Source organism: Carassius carassius, chromosome 6 (genome assembly GCF_963082965.1).
Source record: "Carassius carassius chromosome 6, fCarCar2.1, whole genome shotgun sequence".
Taxonomy (NCBI): domain Eukaryota; kingdom Metazoa; phylum Chordata; class Actinopteri; order Cypriniformes; family Cyprinidae; genus Carassius; species Carassius carassius.
Window position 1 is genome coordinate 34,643,499 of NC_081760.1, and position 27,619 is coordinate 34,671,117.

The window sequence follows — 27,619 nt, forward strand, 5'->3', positions numbered from 1 at the left end:
CTAGACTCACACAATGTGGACCCTGTTGGGGTCGGTTACGGCTGTGTCCTCCATATCAGAAATCAGAACCAGGGTTACATTAAGTCGTGCATAAATAAGGAAACATTTACAATGCTCTTAGAACTTGACAGGAGATCATATGCTACACAAGCTGCATTTAATACACTTAAACCTATAATTCTATATAGAAATTCCATATCAGCATTTGAATTTTCAAAGAAGAGTTCCCACACTTTTTTTCAAATTTCCATAAACAGTAGTCTGTGATTACTGCTGGGTTAGGAAAAATTATTCAAATTCATACATGAGTCTTTTAAACAAGTTTGTGACTGTTCAACCTGAAAACTCACTCACAAAAATTTGACATCACTACTGTTAGCTTGGAAGCAAGTTTCATCCTACACAAGACAAATATTTATCCATTTCACACAATAAATTGTATTTTTTATCACTTTGTCATGGGATAATGGATAGCTTAGGACTAGTATTCACACCACAGTTTCCTTCGAATTATAGATATTATTTGATAAATATGACTTTTTGTATACAAAAACTAAATCAAAAAAATCAAAATGCACAAATTCAAAACATTCAAGTGAAATTTTATTTGATTTCAGAACTCCAAATGTAAACAACTGAATGAAATTTAACTTAAATCTAAATAAATGTTTTGACAAACCTCAGGATGTGTTTTCCATAGAAAATTTCATAGGCAAACACAAGGAAAAAAATAACGAGTGAATTGAAAACCTAAGACTGAACCTAAAAAAGTCCAACAGTCCAAGTGTATTGTAAATGATTTTGATTGAATATTTGTCTTGCACATCACATTCAGTTCTGTTTTCTTCATTTTACTGTACAAGCATTGCACTTCTAATACTGTTTATTCCCTTTAGACGTTTTGGTTAAAGTTCGTTTGAATACTGTGGTTTACCAGAAAACTCTAGACAAGCGTTGTTTGATATCCTGGGCTGTCAAATCCATTTAACACAGCTATGGCAGAAAATTTGCTAAACATCTTTAGGAATGATTTTAACGTTTTTTTATATGAACAAAGAAAGTATGTATATATCAAAACTAGATGGAAAACCATCTAGCCTACGTCTCAGGACATTACAAACACAAGCCACACGCATGTTTTCTGAAATAGACATTGCACATTGTATTCTGGATTTAAACAAACACCCTATTATTCAAAAAATAAACTATTATTTTGGCATCTCAGAAGTAAGACAATATTTTCCATCCAAAAATACAAAGGTTGGACACAAGCGGTCACGTTCTCAAACCTAAACTATGTATATAAATAAAAACAAACAATAGGCTCTCAATTAAGTTAATAAATCAAATATACACAATTGATTAATTAGAAAATATGTACAAAGTAATCTATACATCAACATCTAAACTGACAGTGAATTTCTTCATACAGACAGTAAATTCTAAGCATGACCTGTATGACTGTAGAAGTAAAAAAAAAAAAGATTGTGAAAATAAAATCCAGTCAAAACCCAATAAATGGGAGTTAAATACAATCTTCGAGCACATGACACAGGAGTGTTGATTCACAAGCTATTTCTGTTGCATTAAGTTCTACATTATAAAAATGTAACACAATCTGCATAATATGCAATTCAGTTCAACAATTGGATGAAACTCACAACATAAATATCTCCATATATAATTTCATCCTTAAGTCACAGGAAACGAATAAGAATTTCTAGGACTATACTGTTTAGCACTATAAAGGTTAAGCACACGCCACTGTAATTGCATAATGTTTTATGCAATACAAAAAAAAATGTAATTCAAGCTATTTTAATTATGGGATATTTAAAGTACTTTTTGTAATTTATGATGATTTGCATAAAAATCATAGTATTACTTTTTTTTTTGTACTGTATAAAAATTCAATTTCAATTATGAAAAAACATTAAAAAAAAAAAAAAAAACATGTACAGTGATGAAAATTTGTGTGTATAGAGTGCTTAAAGGGAAAGTTCACCCCAAAATTGAAATTGTCATCATTTACTCACCCTCAATTTACTTTGTTCTGTTGAACACAAAAAAAGATATTCTGAAGTAATCAAACAATTGACGGTAGACATTGACTTCTATATAATATTATTATATATATATATATTTATATACTATGGAAGTCAATGGCTATAGTCAAATGTTTGGTAACTTCAGAATATCTTCTTTTGTCAGGATAAACTCATACAAGTTTGATGGTGAATAAATGACATTTTTCGGGGTGAAATACCCCTTTAATTGTCATTCAAAAAGACATCACAATGTGAACAATGTCTATGAATTCTGGGATGAAATGTGACCTGGACATGTTTTCGTGATATTCCCACAATAAGCAGATTTTGGCCAATTACAGTACATTCTAAATCTGGTTCTGTGTTCTTCAGCACAGGTTAACATCTTCAGGCTCTACTAACACCGTAAAAAAAAAACGGACCAGCCCGTGGTCCGACGGCAAGGTCTGAACAAATACTGTCCGGCCTTGTCGTGACAGCCAACAATAGGCGTTCTGAGTCCAAAAGATGTCTTCTTTTGTTTGACCTTTTGTGACATCATGGGCAATGATTGCTACCATGTGGATCATCGGCTGCTATACGATATACTCCATTTTGTGCAAGCGGTGTTGTGCGTCCAGATCTCTGTGCTGTGAATCCGGAGCTCTGTGCTGTGACTCCAGGACCCTGTTGTCTTGTTTATTAGTCCAGCGTGGATCTTTTAGGTCCGTGGCGTTGGCGCTCAGCCTGTCGTCCCTGTCCACCAGCATGTAGGTCGACTGGCGTGGAAAGCGTGTCTTCTGCAGACTCTTGTTGGGGTCCTCCTGCGCTAGTCTGGCTGATTCGGAGAAATGCGTCCTGATTTTGGCGTTGACGCTGTTCTTGTCGTCGCAGTGGAGCTCTTTTCCTGGCAGGCTGGCGTTGGACGCGTTCTTCTCGATGTGGTTCTTGATGTGGTTGAGCTGCTCGCGGGCGTTGTTCACTGTGTTGTCTTCTGTGTTCCCCGTGGAGCAGGGGGTGGTGGGGTTGATGGCGGTGGGGCTGGAGCTTTGTTTGCGTCGATGGCGCACGCACCACAGGAACACAGATGCCAGGGCCAAAACCCAGATCGCAGTCACGATAGACACCAGCAGTGGCACCAAGTAGTCTACTGAATGGAGAAAAAAAAGATTCATAAAAACAAGCTGGCAATATATTCTTATTCAAGCTGGCAATATAATCTTTGATGAATAGAAAGTTAATAAATGTCGTTATTTCACTTTTGATCAATTGAATGCATCCTTGCTGAATGAAAGTATTAAGAAACCCCTCACTAGCTCCAAACTTCTGATTGATAGTGTATATCTCAGTATTTATATATTTGCTCTGAAATTGCATAAAATGGTACTTTATTTCCAATCAAAGCATCCATCATTTTGAACTATGGTTAGGTGCTTCCTGTGGTGTCTCACCGTTGGAGTTCAGTGCTGGTCTGCGCTGCACACGGACCTCAGCAATGGAGCCGATGATGGAGCTGTTCACGCTGTGCTTGCTCACCAGATCAATGATGCTGTCTGTGATCTCTTTAACAGGAACCCGGCCATGAATGCCATCCTCAGTCACATGCTACAAAACACAGTGTTTCCTTTAACATGCGATGCAAAATGCAAAAATAATCCTGACTTAAATAGCTTTCTATAGTTTCTTTTTACAACTGAAGCTGCTGTTATTAAATTAAATTAGTGTTCCTGTAGCTCAATTGGTAGAGCATTGTGCTATCAAGCGCAAGGTTGGGGGTTTGATTCCCCGGGAACACATGATAGGTAAAAATTGATAGCCTGAATGCACTGAAGTCGCTTTGGATAAAAGCGTCTGCTAAATGCATAAATTAAATTTTTAAATTAAAGTAAACAAAATGCGTGGGGTGTTAAAATAATAATAATAAATATAATACAGCAACATAATGTATAATAAAATAATATAATAAAAACCATGCACATTATTTCCTTTGAAATACAATTACAAAGATTGTAAGCTATTATTCAATTAAAGCAGAATTAAATGCATGGTGTAAAAGATGAAATTAATAAAAATATAATAAAATACAAATAAATGAAATATAATATATCATGTAAATAAAAAACACATACAAATAAAAACATGCTAGAAAACAATATTTAATTTAAAATGTTCTGAAACTGAAGCTTGCAAAAATAAAAATGATAAAATACAACTGAATAAAACACATCATGTAAATAAAAAAATTATATCAAAAATGTATACAAATATATTATGTATAAACATTTCAGACAATGCAAATGAATGACTTTTCTAGTAGTTCTTTAATACAATAAGGATACTAAAACCACTCACAAAAAGCTATTTCTAGCCAATGAAAAACTGCATGAATCTGTCACTTACGATGGCCGCATGGATCTCATTATTGGTGACAGAAGAGATTTCACAACTCATAGAGATGGAGACATTCTTAGCCACATACAGATACAGCCTCAGCTCACGACACACCTGCTCCACCGTCACTCCCTTAGAGCCGAAGCAAATATACACTTCAGATAACCTCAACAAATGTGTGCATTAATCCAACATACGCAACCTCATCACGCAACCCTAGCAGCACACTTTAAATATCAATCCCAGTGGCCTCACCTGTGGCATGGTGTCCTTGTTGAAGGTGAAGGTGATGTTGGCGCAGTCGCTCTCGGGGTGACAGTGGGCCCTCACGGCCGGCCGGTGAGCAGACCAGCACTCGCCCTGTGAGGAGCAGGGCTTCACGAAACACTGCTCGTCTCGCACCGGCACACACAGCTGACCCAGAGGACACTCGCCTCGTCCTGAACCAAGCATATGACAAGGTTTAGGGCCACACCACAGCTGTAGAAGAGAAGAAGGAAGCGTATTCAGAAACGATAATGCATCACTATTAACTTCTGTCCAGCTACAACACACAGGCTCTCGCTGACATACCTTGGTACAGCCGACAATCCCTCTGTGACAGTAACAGGTGTTACAGTCTTCAGCCCACTTTGCTCCATCTACTGCAATCCGCCCTCCGACCAAACACGGACGTCCGGAGACTGAGAGAAAAAACATGGCAGTTAAAAAAAACATGCTACATTTACATGTCTTATTCTTTAATTAGGGCCACTTCTGACTATTTTAGATTATGAAAAATGTAACTGAATTATAGTTATGGGTCAGTTATGTTGAAACTTTTATCACTTGTCCTTTCAATTTGTTTTTGAGAAAAAATAAACAGAGATCTTGCTAATTACATTATCTAGTGCATTGTAAAATACAAAGATATATATTGCTTCAGAATTAAAATGACTAAAACGTGTCATGTAGTGAATTATTTTTTTAATTACTCAAATTATTTCAAATGCTGAATTATTTAAAAATAATAAATAATAATAAAAACTGAACTAAAAATATATATTAACACAATAGTTACAGTAAAAAAAAAATTAAAGGCTATTGTAATATTTCGAATAATAATAATAATAATAAATGACACCATAATACTTACTCAATAGTATCTAGTATCAGAAAATTACAAATAAAATACTAAGGGTTTTAGTAGCAACACCTAAAAACCTAGTCTGAGATCATGAAAAAACAGATATTATATTGGCCATAATAAATATTAAAATAGATAGTGAAGTTTAAAAACTATTATAATATGTCCTTTAAATCTAGAAGAAAAAAACAAGTCTATCGTTCTCTAGGGGACAGAAAAGTTCGCCTAATCAATGCATGATTTGAAGTATTGATGATTTAATACTGACGTTTAGGGATTTGACCAACCCCTGAATCCTGTATGATCAATAACTGCATGACTAATTATATTGATGTTAAACAGCCAGCACCAACAAAAGGTGTTTGGAAAAGTGGAGTGTGTACCACATACTGTACCTTCCTGACATCTGGGTCCGGTTCTTCCAGGGGGACACAGGCAGCGGTAGCCGTTAATTTCATCGACACACGTGGAACCGAACGCACAGGGAGACGACTGGCACTCATTGACGTCTGTGGGGTGAGACATATATGTTTACACAAGAACAATATTCCTCTAAAATCACCATCTTGTGTGCTAATGTGACTTTTTAGAATGTATTAATTTAGCATCAACCTAACAAAAGATTAATGAAGCACGAATCACTCACTGATGCGACAGTCCGGCCCTGCGAATCCACTGGCACACTCACAGCGGTACCAGTTATCACCGTCCACACACGTCCCGCTGTTATAGCTGCACACACATCATACACGTGATGAGATACGGGGTCAAAGTTCACCAGGACACAAAATGCCTGAGAAATTTCTATGAGGTTGGACATCTTTGTCAAATCTGATTTATTTAAGATTTCTTTCATTTACACAATGACAAAAACAGAAAGCTTTTTAAGTCGTAATGCGAAAATAAAAAGATGCTTACAAAACAATTTATTCCTGCAATGCCAAGCCACATTTTCAGCATTATTGCTCCAGTCTTCAGTGTCACATGATCCTCCAGAAATCATTTTAATATGCTGATTTGTGAACTGTTGTGCTGCATAATGTTTATTTTTGGAACGTGATACTTTTTTTTCAGGATTCTTTGATGAATAAAAAGTTAAAAAAGAAGAGCATTTATTTAAAATAGAAATATTTTCAAAAAATATACACTACCATTCAGAAGTCTGGGGTCCTAAAATTTTTTATTCTTTCTTTCTTTTCCTTTTTTTTTTTTTGGAAAATATTTATATTTTGAATAAATGCTGTTCTTTTTTACTTTTATTAATAAAAGAATCCTGAAAAAAGTATTGCAGTTTACAAAAGAATATTTGGCAGCACAACATTGATAATTCTAATAATAAATCAGCATATTAAAATGATTTCTTAAGTATCATGTGACACTTTATACTGGAGTAATGGCTGAAGGAAATTCAGCTTTGATCACAGAAATAAAGTATACTTTAAAGGATATTTAAATAGAAACCATTATTTTATATTGTAATAACATTTTGCAAGATTAATGATTGTTTTCTGTATTTTCGATCAAATAAATGCAGCATTTATGAGCATAAGAGTCTTCTTTAAAAAACAAATTACAAGTCTTACTGATCCCAAACACACACACACACACACACACACACACACAAACACACACACATATATATATATATATTATTTGAATTTTTTTAAATATACATTTGTAAGAAAATATTAATTTAATTAAAATATTTATTTGATTAATTAATGCTTTACATATAATGTATTGTCCACCCACAGAGAGTGACTCAAACAGACTATATTAGTTTTTATCTGGCAAAATGCATTGCAATACTTAACAATATACAGAATATAAATTAAATTACAATCAATGCTTACAAAAAAATTTCCCTTGCGGCTTGAAGGCAGCAACATAATTTATTGATTTGAAGATAATCTTACTATTCATCTGAAGCTTAATTTGCACAGTATTTCATACAATTAAATGGTTTAATAAAAGTATATTAGGTAAATATAGCTGATTATCACTATGTATTATTTGTTACATTATAACATTGTTAGATAAAAGAAAAGACCTAGCTTTAGTTACAAATTACAATTAATTGCATTTTTACGCAACAGCAAAATGATCGACTTTAAATGAAGCTCACCATGGTTGTGGGTTGCAATCATTGGAATCTGTAAATGAAACATCAAACAATTTTGTCATTAAACAGTATTCGAACACAGAAACAATCATCTGAAGAGTGAAATCAGCATGTTCACATGCACGACTGTCTATAATCCACGATGCATCATCAACCAGAAGATCAGTCGCAATAATTTCACCATAGTCATAAATGGCAGATCATAATCCCACCTGAGCAATCATCCCTCAAAGTTACGTTTGCTAATAATCTGTGAACTATGTAAGCCATTTTCTGGGTTCATTTACAAAAACCTGGAGTTCTGCATCTGAAGGTAAAGACGACGTGCGTCTTGATATACTTTCTTCTATCCCAGACAACTATAATGATGACGCTAGTGATGTAGAAATATAAGGTGCTATCCCCGATTAGTATATAGTTTGAAAGAGAACCTTAAGCAGCAGTAGGTGAGAGTTGGAAACAGGAGGTAGACAGGAGTCAAGACAGGAAGTAGTAAGGAAGTGGAACAGGAAGTTTTGCCGTACTCTGGCTGCAGGTGAGCCCCTCCCAGCCTTCTTTGCAGACGCAGGTGAAGCCGTCACCTGTCACCACACACGTGGCTCCGTTCTGGCAGGGGTTTGGCAGGCAGCTGCTGTTCTTTGCTGCAGAGTGAAGAGGGGAAAAGCTTTAAAAGCGGATTTAGAGACTAGTTCACCAAAACAGTCAGTCAGGTTGTTCTTCTCACCTATGTTACAGGTAGCTCCTCCCCATCCAGGAGCACACATGCACTTAAATGAGTCGCCTTCGTCAGAACACGTACCCCCGTTGTTACAAGTAGCCTCGTCACATTGGCTCTCGCCTATAAACAAGAAGAAATCAAGTGTCAGAAAAAACGGACTACATTCAAATCATTTACTTGATACTTGAACGATTTATTCTAATTCTGCACGATAACAGCGTCTGGTTTAAACTAGTCCAGAAAGTCCGCTTCGTTTCCGTGAATCTGCTCAAATTGTCTGTTTAAATGATTTAATAAATCATTTGTATCATCACTGTTCAGAATATTCAGGGACATTTTTCTATGCTTTAAGATGGTTTAGTGAAAATATATGCAGATAAATACGGCATATGGATAAGTATCACTATGTATATATCTTAGATTTTCATATAAATTTAAAAGATTACATATCATTCTTAAAGATTTAATTTAATTAAAATATTCTTATTTGAGGGAAAAAAAACAACCTGCTAGATTTTTTTTATGTATTTAGTTTAGTTCTTAGTTATTGGATCACCTTGACAACAGCTGTTTTGTTGACAAAATCCCTTTTTTATTATTATTATTATTTCTTTACCTATAGAAAAATTCTGTTAGTTAAATCAAAATAATAATGAATATTTTTGTTAATTCTTACTTGTTTAACAGTAAAATAACAGCAACATTAAATAATTATAATAATAATTATTATCATTATTCATTCTTGCTTGCTATACAGCAATAATAACCATGAGTATTAATATTGTTAATTATTCATTAATAAAATTGAATAAGTATTTTGTTATGCAGTCTTGTTTAACGCAAAAATATGAAAATCTCAAAACAAGATGAATTAATTTTAAAGACAAAAAGTCATCCGAACAATGCCTTTTCCAGTCAATTGAAAATATTTCAACAGAGCATAACTAGAAAAACGTTATTGACAAAAAAATCTTGGGGTTTTCAAGGTTGTATGAATTATACAATATGCAAATGAGGAGGGCGGGGCTTACGTGAGTGACAGGTCTTTCCCTTCCAGCCGTTTTCACACTCGCAGTAAAAGTCACTGACCAGATCCCGACACACTCCTCGATCCCGGCAGGGGTTCATGCTGCAGTCGTCAATGTCTGTTTTGGAAACAAACAATGATGTACTGCTAAATATAATCAGAGACATTGCTGAAATCATTTCCATACAAAATCAGTTCCACTTGAAGGGACTATTAAAGGCTGTCAAGTACTCACTGCTCTCACAGTTGTGTCCCTCCCACCCATCAGCACAGATACACTGGTACGCGTTGATTTTATCAATGCAAGTACCGCCGTTACGACAGGGACTACTTTCACAGTCATTGATGTCTGAGAGTAAAGAGTGAGAGATACAACGTTAAAAAGACTCTGAGTGAAGGCGTTGAATCTAACACAAAGGAATCGGGCTTACTCTCATGGCAGTACGTGCCGGTGAATCCCTCCTGACACTCGCAGCTGAAGTGTCCTCCGGCGTGACTTCGACAGCGGCCGTGAGGACCACAGACGTTAGAGGAGATGAGCCGCATGCCGCCCGGAGTGCTGTTAGACGCCAATGCAACCGTGCAGCTGTCAATCACTGGAGGAACCAAATGAGTCATTAAGAGTCCTTTTGATCAAAATCTAAATCTAGACTCAGTCAAACTCATGTCCAATAACTGGTAGCCATTTAAACCAGCTAGAAACCACAAAGAAGCTGATAGCTAGATTTCCCAGCAGAGAGTCTCTCCACAACATTAATCATAATAATGCTGTTATCATTAGTATAATATAATTTATATTATTAATGTTGACAAAAATTACATTTGATATAATAATCTTGATCGGATTAAGATTTATCAGATTTAATAAATATATTTTTGTTTTAATAAGCATTAATAATTTATTAAGTAATTAAGTTCAAAATAATTCAATAATTGAGTTCAAATAAGTATTTGAACATGTTCTTATTTTTTGTTTAAATAATTCTTGCAGTAAATAATAATAATAATAATAATATTAGACTAAAACAAGATGTTATTGTTATTATTTCTTGCTATACAGAAAAAAACATACATTTATGATTATTAATAGTAAAGTTTCATCATATGTATTTTTAGAGAAAAACAAAATATTTAAAAGGAGATCAATTAATTTGAAAAGTAAAAAGTCGTCTGAACAATGACTTTCCATTGTTTTTAAAGCCATTTAAAATATTTTGATGAGCATATTTATATATATATATATATATATATATATATATATATATTTAAAAAAAAAAGTTATTGTACTTTAAGATTTTATGAATTAACATGACTTTAACAGTCCTGAACAATAAAAGGTGAAAATATTTCCAGGGTTTCCTTGACCGTGGGAACCCTGCCTCCATCCAGATATCTCCTTCACACTCACAGCTATGATGAAAGCAGACAGAGGCATGCTAAGAGTTAGCGAAGTCGTCACGTCATCTGATTAACGGTGGGTTTTCCCCTCGCGGTATAAGCTCACTTCGGGTTAGCATATGTATCGTGTAACGATATCCCATCTGTTACCATGGTGCACCAGCCCAGGAGACCAATAGACTAGAGTTAGCAATCACTAACGCTACAGTGTACACAATGGCACGGCATCAAACGCACCGAGGCCTTGAGATGAGGATAGTCTTACAGCCGCGCTAACTAAAAAAGACTCAACTTCTATTCCGAGTACCCATTAAACCTCAGAATGTGCCTGAACAGATAATCTTTCCACCCCGCACACGAGAGCCCATCAGCAGTCAATAAAGCTGGAGACGTCAGCACTCCTCCATTACTTGCTCTAGAGCTAACACGGACTTTCATCGGACACAAACCAACTACTTCAAGTTTTATACCTGGAGATAATTAGAATGAAGAGTGCAACAAGGAAGTAAAAACATCACATTTATTTTCTTTAAAAAAAATTATGAAATAATTTTAATATTATTAATAAAAATATAAATGATAGATATACTAGATTCTCTGGGGGACCTATACCTTGACATGGTGTGATGAGGCAGTGGTCTTTAAGCTGGGAGCAGTTTTTGCCTTCGTAGTCTTCGGGACACTTACAGTAGTAATCTGAGGCCAGGCTAAAGCACTGTGCTCCGTTCTGACACGGGCCGCTCTCACAGTAGTCTATGTCCAGCTGAAGAGACAAAAGAGAGTCTCTTATACCGGCTCACAAACTTATTCAGGCACATTTACAAGAAACGGTTGAGACATAAACGGTTTTGGAGCTCACCTGACACGTGTCACCTGAGAAACCAGGTGGACACAGACACTGGAATCGGTTGAGCGCGTCCTGACAGCGTCCTCCGTTGAGACAGGGTCGACTAGCGCACTCGTCCACGTCTCGCTCACAGTGTTCACCTGCAAAGCCTGCTGCGCACACACATCGATATCCATTGACCAGATCCTGACAGACAGAAGGGAGAGGCACATTAGGACAGGGCGGGAAAGCATTACATTCACAGAATATTAAAACACTAATCAGTATGAAATAATAATACCATTATTATTATTATTATTATTATTATTATTATTATCAGCTGACTACATTGTAAAATAAAAAGTTGTATTATTATTATTAAGATAATAAATAATAATTTTTGTAAACCTTAATAGTAATAGTCATAATAACAAGTTCTATTATTATTATTATTATTATTAATACTACGATATTGACAATAATAATTATTTAATCCTTTTCTGCATTTAACTTTATAATTATATTTTTCTTTTAATTAATTAAATTTGAAAAATTATTTATTTTCTTAATTCTTATTTGTTATACATAGTTAATAATAATAACAATAATAATATATTGTAAAATAAAAACCTATTATTATTATTATTTTATACAGAGAAATATAATAAATAACATTTACTGCAAACTTTACTGAATAAACTTTACAAAATGTATTTTAAAAAAGTAACAATAATAGTAATATTATTATTATTATTATTATTAATAAGATAATAATTATTATTGTAAACATTAATAATATGTGCTATTATTATTATTATTAATACCATGATATTGACAATAATTATTAATCATTATTTAATAATTTTCAGCATTTATCTTTATAATTATATTTTTCGTTTAATTACTTAAATTTGCATACTTATTTATTTTCTTAATTCTTATTTGTTATAGATAGTTAATAGTAAAAACATTAATAATATATTGTTAAATAAATAGCTATTATTATTATTTTATTAATTTTTAAAACATTTAAAATAATTTTTTAACAATAATAGTAATAATAATAACATTGTTATTTATAATACTATGGTGTCATCTATATATTTAATAATTATTTGTATTTTTCTTTTATAATTATATTTTCCTTTTAATAATGTAATAATCATTACTTGTTATACAGTACAATAATAATAATAATGTATTTTTTTACTTGCTATACTTTAAAATAATTAAGTGTATTAATATTATTAATTAATGATCATTAATAATTTTATTTAATAACTATTAATTACTTAAGTAGTATCATTCAGCAAGTATCATTTTAGAGCAAAAATATCTAGGCACCTACAAAATAAATCTACCTGAACAGCAAACCGGTGTATGATACAACATATTTTCATAGATTATATCTTGAATTTTTTTTTTTTAGGACAAATCGTTTTTTCTTTTAACAACATTTTGTGAGGTTTATGCAAAGACAATATCACCCATCCCTAGTGAGGATATTGTACTTTCTTGCATTATAAGCGACTAATATCCTACAGTCCATTACAACAGATTTCATTTGATCAGATCGCACACGGGATTGTCAGGACTGATTAGGACTTTGCTCGCTGTGTTTTGAGAGCTAACTGGCTCAGACAATGTCCTAATGTATTCCAGCTGTACTAAAGCGATGAACCAGAGTGAGCAAAGTATACAAAGAGAGCGGAAAAACAATGAATAAGAGACAAGGGCAGGAGACAAGAATGCTTATGGTAATCCGATCGTTTCACAAACTCACTCTGTCTTTAAGTTCACTCTCCAAAACATGACTCCGCTTCAGCTATTTTTAAACAGAAATGGACGGAGGGGATAGAAACAGAGAAAGCCGGGTCTGGGGGGGCTTTTTCACATCTGCCAAAAGCGATGGAAAACATTTGTAGCCTTACCTTACACAGTCCTCCGTTAAGACACTGTCCATGGCAATCATTGACATCTGAGGGAGGTGATCAATCAAAATATCAGTTCATATTTCAGAAATCATGCCAAGAAAGCAGCATTAGGCTCCATATCAGGTCCAGACAGAGTCTGCACACTTATTTGCATTTTCTGCATTTAGTGAGAAAACCTTAAATTTAAACCAGGTGAAACATGTTAAACAGAGAGGGCTGAGAACACTAGACTATTAGCAGCTGAAAGCTAATACAAGTACCCAAAATATTGAATAAACTAACACACAAGTGGCAATGTATTTGCCAAATCTCTGATATGGTATCTACGATTCATGCCCTTTCTACAAACAATAGGGATTTGCTCAAATGTCCTGCTAGGATTTTTAAGAAAACTATTCGATGACTCGGATTAATTGGTGAATTATTTTTTTTTAATTGTCTTTCGCCACACTAAACCGCTAGTTTTTAGGAGTTAAACAATGGACAACTTCTTGTATGCTTCTAAATTCACAAATTTGTTTGTAAAAAAAAAAAAAAAGGAAGGAAGGAAGGAATATTTAAAAAGTAAAAGTAATATAAATGTGATATTTAGGAAGATTTATGTACTGTTGTAGTATTTATTAATATTTTTAATTAGCTTTTTATGTTTTTATTTTGGTTGTACTATTTTTCACATTTCTATTTAGTGACAGAATAATAACGAATTATCATTAGTCATCAATAATCATCATTAAAAAATATTCTAAGTGTTTGAACTTTTTTTATTTCAGTTAGTTGCCAAGGAAACTCTTTCGGTATTTTTGTTCGGTTTTTACAATAAAAACACTTTTATAAAGAAATTAAATACTAGCTACTAGATGTAATTACATCTCCAACAGTGTAATTAGTAACTTTACTGTTTCACTCTCTAAAGTATGGCATTACTTCTTACAAATCACCTTCTAAATCCTGTATCCTGTATAAATTTGCTTAAATAATTCTTACCAAAGTATTTAAAGGGAGAGGGTTAAATTAAAAACATACATTTTAGCATTACATTTTACATTTTTATGTTAAATCCACTATTTGTATATAGAATTGTTCTACAGTCTATACAGTATTTAATTCAATTACATAGGAAGTAACTGTAATTAGATCACAGAAGAGTAATCCCTTAATTTATTTACTTTATCAAAGTTACAGTAATTAATTCAACCCAACACTGATCACTTAATTACTCCCTGAAACTGCTCTATGATATGAAAACATATTGATATGAGTTTTATTTGAATATGTGAGCTTCGTTTAGAGCTCCTAAGAATTCAATCTCTGACTGCTTTCATTTGACACTGTGACATACTTACTTATGTCGCAATTCTGGCCCGTCCAACCAGAGAGGCACTCGCAAAAGTATCCGCCAATCAGATTCCGGCAGGAGTGGGCATTGACGCACGGGCTTTCCTCGCACTCATTAGCATCTGAGCCAAAAATGACAAAAGAAATCAGCATGACTAAATTACAGTCCCTGAAGAATTGAATGGTCTGTAAATGCGCTCCACTATGAATCCACAGCGGGGGTCTCATGGTGGTCTGGTACTTAAATTCTTCCATGGCTGATCCGGTTACCACGGTAAACTGAATTTTAGAATAAACACACCCTGACTCAAAGAAAGAGACACACACACACACACACCAATGAGACAGGTCTTGCCGGTCCACTGCGCAGGACAGATGCATTTAAAACCGTCCACCAGATCCAAGCACACACCGCTGTGATTGCACGGGTTCGGACTGCAGTCGTCTTCATCTGAGGAAGAGGAGGAGACACAGAGGAAATTTGCATTTTAGTTTAAGAGACTTCTGAAGTTCAGAGTTCAGTTTCAGTTAAGAATCAAATAAAAGGGAAACAAATGTTTATGTAAGAAAACAACTATAAAACTTGATTTTCAAATTTTCTGAAGAAACAAGTGGTCCTTGATTACGCAAAAGTCACTGCAATGACACTGGCGTATTTGAAATGGTTCAAATGGTGTTGCTGTGCCATTGCTGAGGTGTTCAGACTGGTTTTTAATGTGTTGACATGCACTTGCTTTTATATTCTGGGTTATAGTACTATATTAGACTGATTTCTGAAGGATCATGTGACACTGAAGACTGGAGGAATGATGCTGAAAATACAGCTTTGCATCACAAGAATAAATTAAATTTTAAAATATATTCATATGGTAATAACATTTCAAAGTATTTCTGTTTTTACTGTATTTTTTTATCAAATAAATGCAGTTATGTTGAGCATAAGAGACTTCTTTCAAAACGGTTTTAAAAATCATATGACAAGAACTGTATAAATAAAATCAACAATAAAAACATTTACAACCCGAATTCCGGAAAAGTTGGGACGTTTTTTACATTTAAATAAAATGAAAACTAAAGGAATTTCAAATCACATGAGCCAATATTTTATTCACAATAGAACATAGATAACGTAGCAAATGTTTAAACTGAGAAATTTGACACTTTTATCCACTTAATTAGCTCATTTAAAATGTAATGCCTGCTACAGGTCTCAAAAAAGTTGGCACGGGGGCAACAAATGGCTAAAAAAGCAAGCAGTTTTGAAAAGATTCAGCTGGGAGAACATCTAGTGATTAATTAAGTTAATTGATATCAGGTCTGTAACATGATTAGCTATAAAAGCTTTGTCTTAGAGAAGCAGAGTCTCTCAGAAGTAAAGATGGGCAGAGGCTCTCCAATCTGTGAAAGACTGCGTAAAACAATTGTGGAAAACTTTAAAAACAATGTTCCTTAACGTCAAATTGCAAAGGCTTTGCAAATCTCATCATCTACAGTGCATAACATCATCAAAAGATTCAGAGAAACTGGAGAAATCTCTGTGCGTAAGGGACAAGGCCGGAGACTTTTATTGGATTCCCGTGGTCTTCGGGCTCTCAGACGACACTGCATCACTCATCGGCATGATTGTGTCAATGACATTACTAAATGGGCCCAGGAATACTTTCAGAAACCACTGTCGGTAAACACAATCCGCCGTGCCATCAGCAGATGCCAACTAAAGCTCTATCATGTAAAAAGGAAGCCATATGTGAACATGGTCCAGAAGCGCCGTCGTGTCCTGTGGGCCAAGGCTCATTTAAAATGGACTATTTCAAAGTGGAATAGTGTTTTATGGTCAGACGAGTCCAAATTTGACATTCTTGTTGGAAATCACGGACGCCGTGTCCTCCGGGCTAAAGAGGAGGGAGACCTTCCAGCATGTTATCAGCGTTCAGTTCAAAAGCCAGCATCTCTGATGGTAAGGGGGTGCATAAGTGCATACGGTATGGGCAGCTTGCATGTTTTGGAAGGCTCTGTGAATGCTGAAAGGTATATAAAGGTTTTAGAGCAACATATGCTTCCCTTCAAACAACGTCTATTTCAGGGAAGGCCTTGTTTATTTCAGCAGGACAATGCAAAACCACATACTGCAGCTATAACAACAGCATGGCTTCGTCGTAGAAGAGTCCGGGTGCTAACCTGGCCTGCCTGCAGTCCAGATCTTTCACCTATAGAGAACATTTGGCGCATCATTAAACGAAAAATACGTCAAAGACGACCACGAACTCTTCAGCAGCTGGAAATCTATATAAGGCAAGAATGGGACCAAATTCCAACAGTAAAACTCTAGCAACTCATAGCCTCAATGCCCAGACGTCTTCAAACTGTTTTGAAAAGAAAAGGAGATGCTACACCATGGTAAACATGCCCCATCCCAACTATTTTGAGACCTGTAGCAGAAATCAAAATTGAAATGAGCTCATTTTGTGCATAAAATTGTAAACTTTCTCAGTTTAAACATTTGCTATGTTATCTATGGTCTATTGTGAATAAAATATTGGCTCATGTGATTTGAAAGTCTTTTAGTTTTCATTTTATTAAAATGTAAAAAACGTCCCAACTTTTCCGGAATTCGGGTTGTATTATAGTTCTAATGAATAAAAAATTATAATAATAAATTGTTATTATTAATAATCATGACACTTGTTGTTAATATTTAATACTTAACATAAGTTTCTTAATACTAACTAATATTAATATATTTTCTTAATTTACACTCATTTTACAGTGGAATAATAATGAATAATTTTTTACATTATTATTTAATCATTATTAATAAGCATTTTCTTAAAAGCAAATATTTCTAAACATCCTTTAAACAAGATTGATTGATTTTAAAAGCAACACTTTAAGATGCATTTTCACTGCATATATCTTCACATTTACTTGTCTTCCCCTACTGGCAAAGTCTGTTTTTCATCTGCCCCTGGTAAGGATATTTTACTTTCTTGTAGAATAAGGGACAAATATCCTGAATTTTTAATGTGATGTTCTGGGTGGTTGCTTTCTGGCCCGAGTCAAAGAGTCTCTATGTCATTCTGATTTCTATATATGTCTCCGTTCTTTACTTCAAAATCAATTTGAAGTATGAACAATCGCAAGGCAGATCTGAGCAGTTTGAGGCATTGCAGAGATGGCTTACTGATATTGCAGGACGGTCCGGTCCATCCCGGTGCACACTGACACTCAAAGCCATGACTGGACTCCACACAACTGCCTCCGTTCATACACGGCTCAGACAGACAGGCGTTATCTGCTGCAGAGAGCCAGAGAGAGAGAGAGATTGTAATGTAGTGCTCACACACAATCAAAACAAAACTGAGACAGAACAGCATTTACCAAAGGAATGCACAAAATACACAGACATTTTACATTTTACAAAATAAAAGACATGGACCACACATTTGCCAAACCATGACAAACTTCCTTTCTGTTCTGGCAGCACTCTATGCTTCTGACCGTTTCATGTCATTTTATGACGCCACGGTCTCTTTTCACTCACATAACAAAATAATTACAATTCAAATCAAAATTTCATCTCTATTTATTTAACCAGTTACTTACTTAATAGCCTCTTCATGTCAGGCAGTGTTATTGTTAATGAAAACCATTGAAAATGGGTTAATAAAATAAAATAAAATAAATGAAAACATTACAATGAAACATTAGACATTTTGCCTTGGCAAGTTAAGCTTACTTAATAATAAAATTAAAACTGAAATAAAAAAATAAACCTAAATATATAAAATATGCAAAACTAATAAAAATTATTTAAAAAAATTACTGAAGCTTTGCCTAAAATTAAAACAAGAAAAGGAAAATAAACAAATAAAAGCTCATTCAAAATATTGATAAAAACTCTAATAGTAAATAAATAATACTAAAATAATTATATAAAAAAAATTTTTTTTTTTTTTTTTACTTTTTTCTATAATTGTATGGAAGTCATCTATGTCTGGAAAGCTTTACTGAAAACTGCTTTTGCCCAATTCAGAGATTATGGGACATTCTGTAAAGCTTCTCAGACCAAGCAATGGTAAGCAGTCAGAGTTTAACAAAGGGTCAACTGAATGCTAACAAAGAAAGAAAATAATCAGTAGGAGTTTTGTTGCATCAAATCACATTGTCTTTTATTGTTCACAGACAGTCAGGCAGGACCACGTTGGTTTTCCCCCTTTCAATCTCCCAGTCCCTCCCTCTCTTCACTCTTTATCAGATCAGTCAGTGGACGGGAAAGCCCCTTTGGTCTTTCTCAGAGACCACCAACAAAAACAGACGAGTGTAGCAAGAGGCTGTGAGCTTTTATTTCCAATAAAACATAAGAAGAAGGATAAACAAAAATTGAAGCAAACCAGAACAAAACGAAAACAGTAATATCTCTATAACTGTGTCCTGGTGAAGTGTGTCTGACAGGAGACACATCAAAACAACTCAACCAACAGATCTATTCCAACACACATATGTGATAGAGCCTGCACACGATTGGATGCATTATTCTGCCTAAATCAACCTAATGCAACCTGCATTCTTAGGCTTGGCCAGGACACGGACTGCTTGATTATTAAGTGTATGTTTGCTCTCTGATCTTTTCTCTCCAAAGAAAGACAATTGACAGAATCCAGGATACTTCGAAAAAGAGAAATATGGACTCAGAAATATGGATCCAGAATGAACCCTCAAATGTGCCAAATGTGAGTAGAAACTGGCTTTGGAGAGTACGTAAAATTGAGTTTCTCGCCAGTTGGCCGTAATGAACTGCAACATGATACATGGCTTAATTCGACGACTCGATGCTAACTAACATGAGCGAAACATGCAAACCGCACACTCGAGAAAACATCTGTCGAACAACTTTTTATCCTCTTTGGAAAAATCAAATCAATCAGAATTTTATCCATGATGGTTTTCCTACAGTACTTCAATGGATATGGAATATACCTGATTTTTACTGCATTTTTTATCAAATAAATGCAACCTTGGTGAGTATAAGAAACCTATTCCAAAAACATTCAAAAATCTCATCTGTTGTGTAACAGTAGTGTAATAAATATGGAGGAATCGTGATGCATCCTCAGGTTTTTGTGATTCATTACGGTGGACATCAGCCATGTGAGATGTGTGTGTGTGTGTGTGTGTGTGTGTGCCCGTGCCCCACCTCTCTCACAGTTCTGTCCCGAGTAGCCATCAGGACAGGCGCAGTGGTATTTGTCTGGTCCTGTGTTACTGCAGGTGCCGCCATTCAGACAGGGCTGGCGTGTGCCACAGGTGTTCAAGTCTAAATAGAGGAAAACAGTTCAACAATAGACTCAAGCTGAAGAAGCTGAATAGAATAGAATAGAATAGAAATACCTTTGTCACAGAGCTGGCCTCCCCAGTTGGTGTCACACAGGCACTGCCAGGGTTCGACACATGAGCCGTGCACACAGCCGGGATGAGGGATACACTGGTCACAGTACTCGCCCTGCCAGCCGTACAGACACCTGTGAAGGGCAGAACATCGAATTTTTGGGGAGCTGCCCATTTAGCCAGAAGTCAGCTCACTTGATTTTGGAAAAGAGTCATTAGATCCATGATCCGTATAATAAAGACTATGTGTTACCTGCAATCTCCAGGTACTTTACAGGAGCCATGCTCAGTGCTACAACCCTGCTTACAGATGGCTAAGGAAACAAGAGAGAAAGAGGGACATGGTTACTGCTATCAGCTCCATCTGTGTGATCTCAGCAGTTCTCTATCATCACGCCATTCCAGCGGCTCTCAACATCATCACACCCTCTGCCAGTGATGTCATTTCTCCTCCCCTCCACTCGTGTTTCTTCATGCGAGAGTGAATGAGGGAATAAACACTAACTATTACAAAGATAAAATCCACCCTAATACTGTCGCAAACCCACACCCTATCAAACAGTAACAAACACTAGCTGGCAGACGGGATGCTGTGTGTCTGTCTGTGTGTGTGTGTGTGTGTGTGTGTGTGAGTGTGAGAGACAAAACTTTGTTGTGATAGTGACAATCTCAAATAAAAACATCCCTGTGAGGTCAATGATACAGAGCCAGTATGAGTCCAGTCTGACCGAGCCTAAATCTCATTCCCACACTTTTCAAACAATGAATTTCCATGACTTTTCCGTCGTTTTGTGAATTTTTTTATATTTAATTTAATTGTCAAAAAGAACATTTTATTGCAGATTAAACATTTATTTAAAAAAATTAATTAATTAAATATATATTTTTTTTAAACACTATGAAAAATATTTTCATTATAGGAATGTACATGACTTTTCTAAATGATAAGTAATTTCCAGGAGTATTTCAGGTTTGGAATTTGTTTTCAATTCCAGATATTATTTATAATAAGAGACCTTTTCAAAAACATTAAACAAATTTTACAAATCTCTAACTTTGAAACAGTAGTGTGAACACTGTGCCCGATGGAAACAGACCTCAAATATGAAAGTATTTTACCTATAGCAACAAATCCATAAATTCATGCACAATAGCACTGTAAATCTGACAAATGCCCAACCACTTACCAGTGTTGCATTCTGGGCCAGCCCATCCCTCCAAGCAGGTCTTGTTGCCATTGTGATCGCAGTTATAGTGGCCGAAGAAGTCATCTCTGGGCCGACAAAACTTATTGCAGCCGAAGCCGAAGTAGTGCTCATCACAGGTCACCCGAATCTGATACCGGAAGTGAGCCACGGGGCCGTTGTGTTTCAAGACCTGCCACTGACGGTTCGGATTGATCATGCCTGACTGGACTGCTTTCTCTATGACTTGTCCATTAATGCCTACAGGAGTGAGAGACAGAGAGAAATGGACACTTAAGTGGGCAGCTGTGGTTTAATTACACCTCTTTTCAGTGTGACTGAGAAATTATGCCATCTTACAAAACCCTGACGCACACACAAAGTCTGAAAGGCTTAAAGGTGAAATGTTTCTGAAACACAAAAGGAGATATTGCCTATTGTACACAACAACAAAAATACAATTTATACCACCAAAATAGACCAAAAAAAAACACTAAAGTATCACAAATGTTTCATGTAAATGTAAACATACCCTATATTCCCAGTCTTCTGAAGCTATATGATAGTTTAGCTTGACAAATAGATCTAAATTTAAATCCTTTTTGGAGCTTGACAGCACAAATCACCATCACCTTTTGATGTTTGATGTGTAGAGCGGCTTAGACATTCTGCTTAATATCTCATTTTGTGTTTCAAAGAACATGTAAACAAAAAACAATGACAGATTTTTGGGCGAACTGTCCCTTTAAGAGCAAGGTACTATAGTCTTTGTTTACTATTGGGCAGAGAAATATTGTAGTGATTTTTTCACTTCAGGCAGGAATCCAGCACAGCGGTGAGGTATTTGGCCGAAGGGCTGTAAATTGTGAGACCAGTGTGTGAAGTGTGTGTGGCTCGTGGTTTAAGAGAACTGTCTTGACCAACACCTGTCCTTCAGAAATACAGGAGGACAAGCATCAGTGCCAGGAGATATCACTGTTACCTTCCCTCACTGTTTACCTGAGAGAGAGACGAGCCTTCACCCGCATGACGCTGGAAACATCACACCATAGTGCAAGAGCGAAAAGTGTTGTGTTTTTGATTTTTGCTAGCATACATACACAAATATAATATATAAAACATTATGCAAAAACACACACACACACACACATACATTTCTGCTAGTATAGTTCACAAATATAATATATAAAATATATATAAATGTATTAAATGATACATCTCTATATTTATAAATATATTTTTTACTTTTGTAAATGTATGAACTTAATATTTACACTATTTATTGTACGTATGTATATAAAATGTAAAAAAAAAAAATATTCTATATCATTTAAATATTTCAAATTGATTTAGGAAGAAAAATGACACACCAACACATTATTTATACAGTGAGTATTAATATATAGTGTGAGTATTCATGTTTAAAAACACAGCCTAAGAATTCATTTACTGCTTTATTTAGTCTTTAAACCCTAGTCAAACAGCATTCACTAAAGTAAGTGTGTGTGTGTGTGTGTGTGTGTGTGTGTGTGTGTGTGTGTGTGTGTGTGTATGTATGCTACACTACAGCTGGAGCCGTGCTAAAGGCTACTTGACATGTACTGTAGGTGTTAAGTACAAGTCAATATTTGCACTCCTGTTCACATTTGGCACACACTCATTTAACTCTGAATCAGAAAATAAAAAAATATAGATTACACACATTTTACATCCTTGACTCTACACATAACTAATGTCCCAAATTTCACACACATTTGTGTGTGTGTGTGTGTGTGTGTGTGTGTGTGTGTGTGTGTGTGTGTGTGTGAGAGAGAGAGAGAGAGAGAGAGAGAGAGAGAGAGAGAGAGAGAGAGAGAGATACTCACTGCCAGTGCTCGAGTCATTATTGAAGTCCAAAGCCTCCACAATCAACGTATACGACCTCTGAAAGAAAGAAAAGACACATGAAATCACCAATACACACAATCTCAAAGAAGCTTCATCTTATATTCATTCACAATGTTTTTGTGTCTTCTTTGAACATTTGTATTTCAAATTCTGCTGATTTAAGTTATATGGTTGGCTAAAATGAGAGGTTTAGTCAAAACTGAGAGAAAGGCTTCAAGGTGTAACTACAAGGTGAATAATAATAAAACAAAAAGTTATGCGTTCATCATAAGGACTTTACACCAAAAGGTTTTTACTAATTTTAGAGCTAAATGGTTAAAAACATGCAGAAAAGGCCATTCAAAATGCAAATAAAACAATGACATAATCACTGGCTGTTCAAAACATCCTATCAATGCAATCTTGAATATATAGCCTAAGTTTAAAATTGTTGACAGTTAAAAAAAATGTGAAATTAAACATTTAAAGTATACTTTAAACTATTTATCATACTGTGAAATATTACTAAAATTTAAAATAACAGTCTGAATATCCCAGTGATGGCAATTTTAAATTTTCAGCAGCCTTTCAGTGTCACATGATACTTCAGAAATTATTCTAATAAGCTGATTTGGTGCTCATTTCTACATTTCTTTTTATTATCAATGTTGAAAACAATTGTGCTGCTTTATATCTTTGACTAATAGAACAGTGAGGTTTGGGGTTTAGAACAAACCCTTCCAGAACATTTGAGAAACATTAATACAGCACTGCCTCACAAACACTAATGATTGATGACTCGGTGCCTTATCAGGAGACATCACTGAACTACTTTTACTCTCTGGCTCTTCATCGACTGAAGATAATCAACAGGACAGACAGGAGAGTGAAAGAATGTGTGAGAAAAACCCTCGACGAGATGTTAGATGACATTTGAGGAAAAGGAGAAGCATGAAACTGACAGAAACAGCCTAAGAAATATTCTCAGGATATAAACTGATTTGGAGAACAGACAGCAGACGCATTTACTCCATCGGTGCTCTCTGAGATGACCTCACACACACCAATAATGCCGGCTCTTCCTGCCTCTGCAGTCTGAGGGATCTACGGCCCTTTATGAGCTTTAATCCATCCACACACACACACACACACACATATGAAGGTGAAGTCAAACGAGTGAGTGCAGCATGGACTGCAGGCCATTCAGAGTTCAAACTCACGCACAGAAAGACACAGCAGGGCCACAGGATTCATCCACAAGTGACACATCAGTTATCTGAACTAGAGACAGTGTGAGAAAGACATGAAGAACCTCTCAGACAGAACTCATGTCACACTGACTAAGATGTTAGTTTGACCGTGTTCTTATACTTAGATCTTGATATTTAAGTATTTACTCTGAAATGGCTTCAATTACTTTCAATTAGATGAGCCATCCTTTCACTGAAGTTGTCAGTGTAATCATTAAGATTCAAAACGTTTGATGCAAGAACAAAAAAAAAATCAAGTTATAGAAACAAATCAAGGCTAGTCTTTCACTATTTGAACAGAATTAAAAAGGATATGGTCTACCACTGAGCCACATGAACCACCATCACAATAAGAGCCAACATATTGTTTAGTAAAAACTTTTTACATTTTAAACATTCCATGCTTTTATTCATTGAAACAGACTATTTGATTCAATTACTAACAAAGTTTTTTCCCACACCAGATTTATTGATGTTGCTTCATGAACAAAAATCACTGCAAATGGGTTATATTTGTGAATATCTATTACTGTATACCAACTATGGCCCTGATCAGACAAAGTGAACTTTTTAAAAGCTTAGGTACCCAAAAGGGTTTTAGAACCCACACTCTTAAAAGTAAAGGTTCCAGAATGGGGTTTTCACAGCAATGCTACTGAGAGAGCCCTTAAACCAATATATGGATTTGAAAACCTAAATGTAACAGAACATCTCCAAAAAAACAAACTCAACAACGCTATACATTGAAAAAGGTTCTTAACAAGACGTTTTTAGCTGAAGTTATGGAACCATTAAAGATTTTTAAGAGCGAAGAATGAAATATCCACAGTGTGACTAGTCTTCATCTTCTCCAAGTTCACTAACAGCAGGACGCTGGTTACCAAGACACGGTCTTAAACATCCATACACACCCTGCATTTCATCTGACTGCTGCTGATGATGCGAAAACCAACAACAAATAGATTAGAACACACACACACACAGTCATGCAAAGACCCCCTGTGTGTCTTTGTAAACCCGCTTTGTTGAACCGCCGTCCAACAATCCAGCATTGCAGTCTGCGTGGAGTTCAATTGCTAGGTAGAGTTGTGATGGAAAAGAAAGCATGCAAGATGACAATGTCTAATTAATCTCCATTCAGAGCGGCTGTGAGGCAGGTCTAGACCACTCTGATCAACGTGGGCAGGGGGTGAGATGTTTGAGCATGCCTGCCACGGTAACTGGCCCTAATTGGACTATCAGACTGACTTGCTTTGACCTCGTACTGACGGCAGATCAAAATGATAGTCTCAGCAATATATCTCAAATGTGATTGTAAAAAAAAAAAAATTATTTATTTTGCGAAATTGAAGTAAATACTTTGTAGAATAGGTGTTGATTTATTTTTTGTTATGATTGTATTGTCATTTTTTTATTTCAGCATACAGCATTGTGTTGTCAAAATGTTGTATATTAGCACCGGCCATACAAAACCCTCACATATGAATGCATGCTTAGCTTGAATTATAGGATGTGTCTAAGTAGGCAGCACATTATAGGTTTCATTAAGACAATTAGAGATAGTGAGATAACCCCCTTTGAATGATCAATGGTGGTCTGACTGGATATCTAAGAGCAGCTTCCAGAGACCACTGTGTGTAAATCAGCCTCTGAGTGTCCATCAGTAGGAGCTGGAGATAAACTCCAGCATTGTCCTGCTATTCTGAGAGGATTCTGGCGGATTGTGCCGGCTAGGGTGGGGTAACACAACACCTGTCCAACCTGAGAGTCATCATACAGGAATGCCATGGCCCAGAGCACGAGAACGAGAACGGGAAAGAACCGGCGTTCACAAACAAGCCTCGTGGAAAAAGTTATGTTGGTGAGACCGGGGCAAGTTGGCACAAGCTTATGGTCTGCTTTTGGGGGCATGTTGTCAAAAAACACTGTACATTTTTCATGGCTTATAACAGTGGCTGTTTTGAACAAATAGACCCAAACGGACTTTCACAATAAACCCACCGTGGGAAATATTTACTGTGGTAAAGAGTTTGACAACTAGTCTCCCGTAATCCTGTGTTTAGCGGTCTTGTTTAATCAGATTAGGATTTCCCAACAGCTTGTATAACAAAACAGCCTTTTTTAACTCACCGGCCACGCGAAGCTGAAGGGCAGCACGATCCTGGATTTATCGGTCGGGATGTCGAGGGGCTTGACAGAAAAGCTATTCCCACCGATAACAGGAGTAGATCCGCTTCCGTAGCTGCACGGGCCTCCCGAGGACACCCGCGACTGATACTCCTTCAAACACACGCGGAAAAACGTGTCGCACTCGTCCGCCGTGCACGAGCGATCCGGCGCTTCGCGAGCACCGTCACAGCACGCGCCGCTCTGCAGCTCCCCGTTTAAGTTCTGCATGGACAGAACCTGCATCTCAAAATGCCCCGATGCCTCACATACCTGGAACATCAAAAATACGGGGGGAAATAATATTAGAGTACAGTATTTGTCACATGAGACATCTATCTTTATCATCTGTTTATATGAATGCATGTGCTCAATTCTTGTCCTGAAGTTGTGTGCATGAAGAATCAAAATCTGTCAAAAAGTTTTTAAAAGCGATTTAACTCAAAAAGTGTGAAAAAAAAGAGAAATCTGAAAAATACCCGAGTTTACAATCTATTCCAGTGTAAATGTTCAGATAGCATCACATAAACAGTTATGCCACAAAAGGCAAATCGCACGTACCCGCATCCACAGGCACCGCAAAAGTACATGAATGGACAGCACCGCGAAACTTGGACTCCGTCTCAGAATCATGCCTCTTCTGTCTGTCTGTCTCATTTAGTTCGCTGTGAAACTAGAAGTTCTCTCATATATTACCTCATACACGAGGACAGAGCCGCTCAGATCCAATAGAGGACAGATTCCCTGATGCCCCTTTTGAGGCTCTATTATCCGCTACTCTTTTCTTGTATTGTCCTTCTGTTTTATAACAATGCCCACGGGTTGGAGAGGAAAAGCTGCGAATGCGGCCAGGCGAGCGCTTCA

The 27,619-nt window shown here is 35.9% G+C and overlaps 2 protein-coding genes across 4 annotated transcripts in view; one reads left to right on the plus strand and one right to left on the minus strand.

Moving 5' to 3' along the window:
• The window catches only part of LOC132142722 (BTB/POZ domain-containing protein 3-like), a 285,051-nt gene that overhangs the window by 233,985 nt on the left and 23,447 nt on the right, over nucleotides 1-27,619 (plus strand). The window lies entirely within an intron of this gene.
• LOC132142721 (protein jagged-1a-like) lies at nucleotides 1,978-27,615 on the minus strand. 3 transcript variants are annotated; one of them, XM_059552808.1, is made up of 26 exons: nucleotides 27,317-27,615; nucleotides 26,720-27,028; nucleotides 23,339-23,396; nucleotides 21,477-21,734; nucleotides 20,543-20,603; nucleotides 20,293-20,423; nucleotides 20,099-20,218; nucleotides 18,086-18,199; nucleotides 15,242-15,355; nucleotides 14,913-15,026; nucleotides 13,567-13,613; nucleotides 11,669-11,842; nucleotides 11,422-11,572; nucleotides 9,843-10,007; nucleotides 9,647-9,760; nucleotides 9,416-9,529; nucleotides 8,391-8,504; nucleotides 8,191-8,307; nucleotides 7,670-7,697; nucleotides 6,191-6,276; nucleotides 5,940-6,053; nucleotides 4,992-5,101; nucleotides 4,674-4,898; nucleotides 4,428-4,550; nucleotides 3,479-3,632; nucleotides 1,978-3,174 (listed from the first exon to the last, which is right to left on the minus strand). In XM_059552808.1, exons 1-26 carry the CDS (start codon nucleotides 27,410-27,412, stop codon nucleotides 2,624-2,626), a joined length of 3,762 nt encoding a protein of 1,253 aa, XP_059408791.1. In that variant the 5' UTR covers nucleotides 27,413-27,615; the 3' UTR covers nucleotides 1,978-2,623. The 3 variants fall into 3 exon arrangements, with proteins under 3 accessions (XP_059408791.1, XP_059408790.1, XP_059408792.1); XM_059552807.1 differs by having other exon boundaries at nucleotides 1,978-3,177; XM_059552809.1 differs by having other exon boundaries at nucleotides 1,978-3,177; nucleotides 27,452-27,611.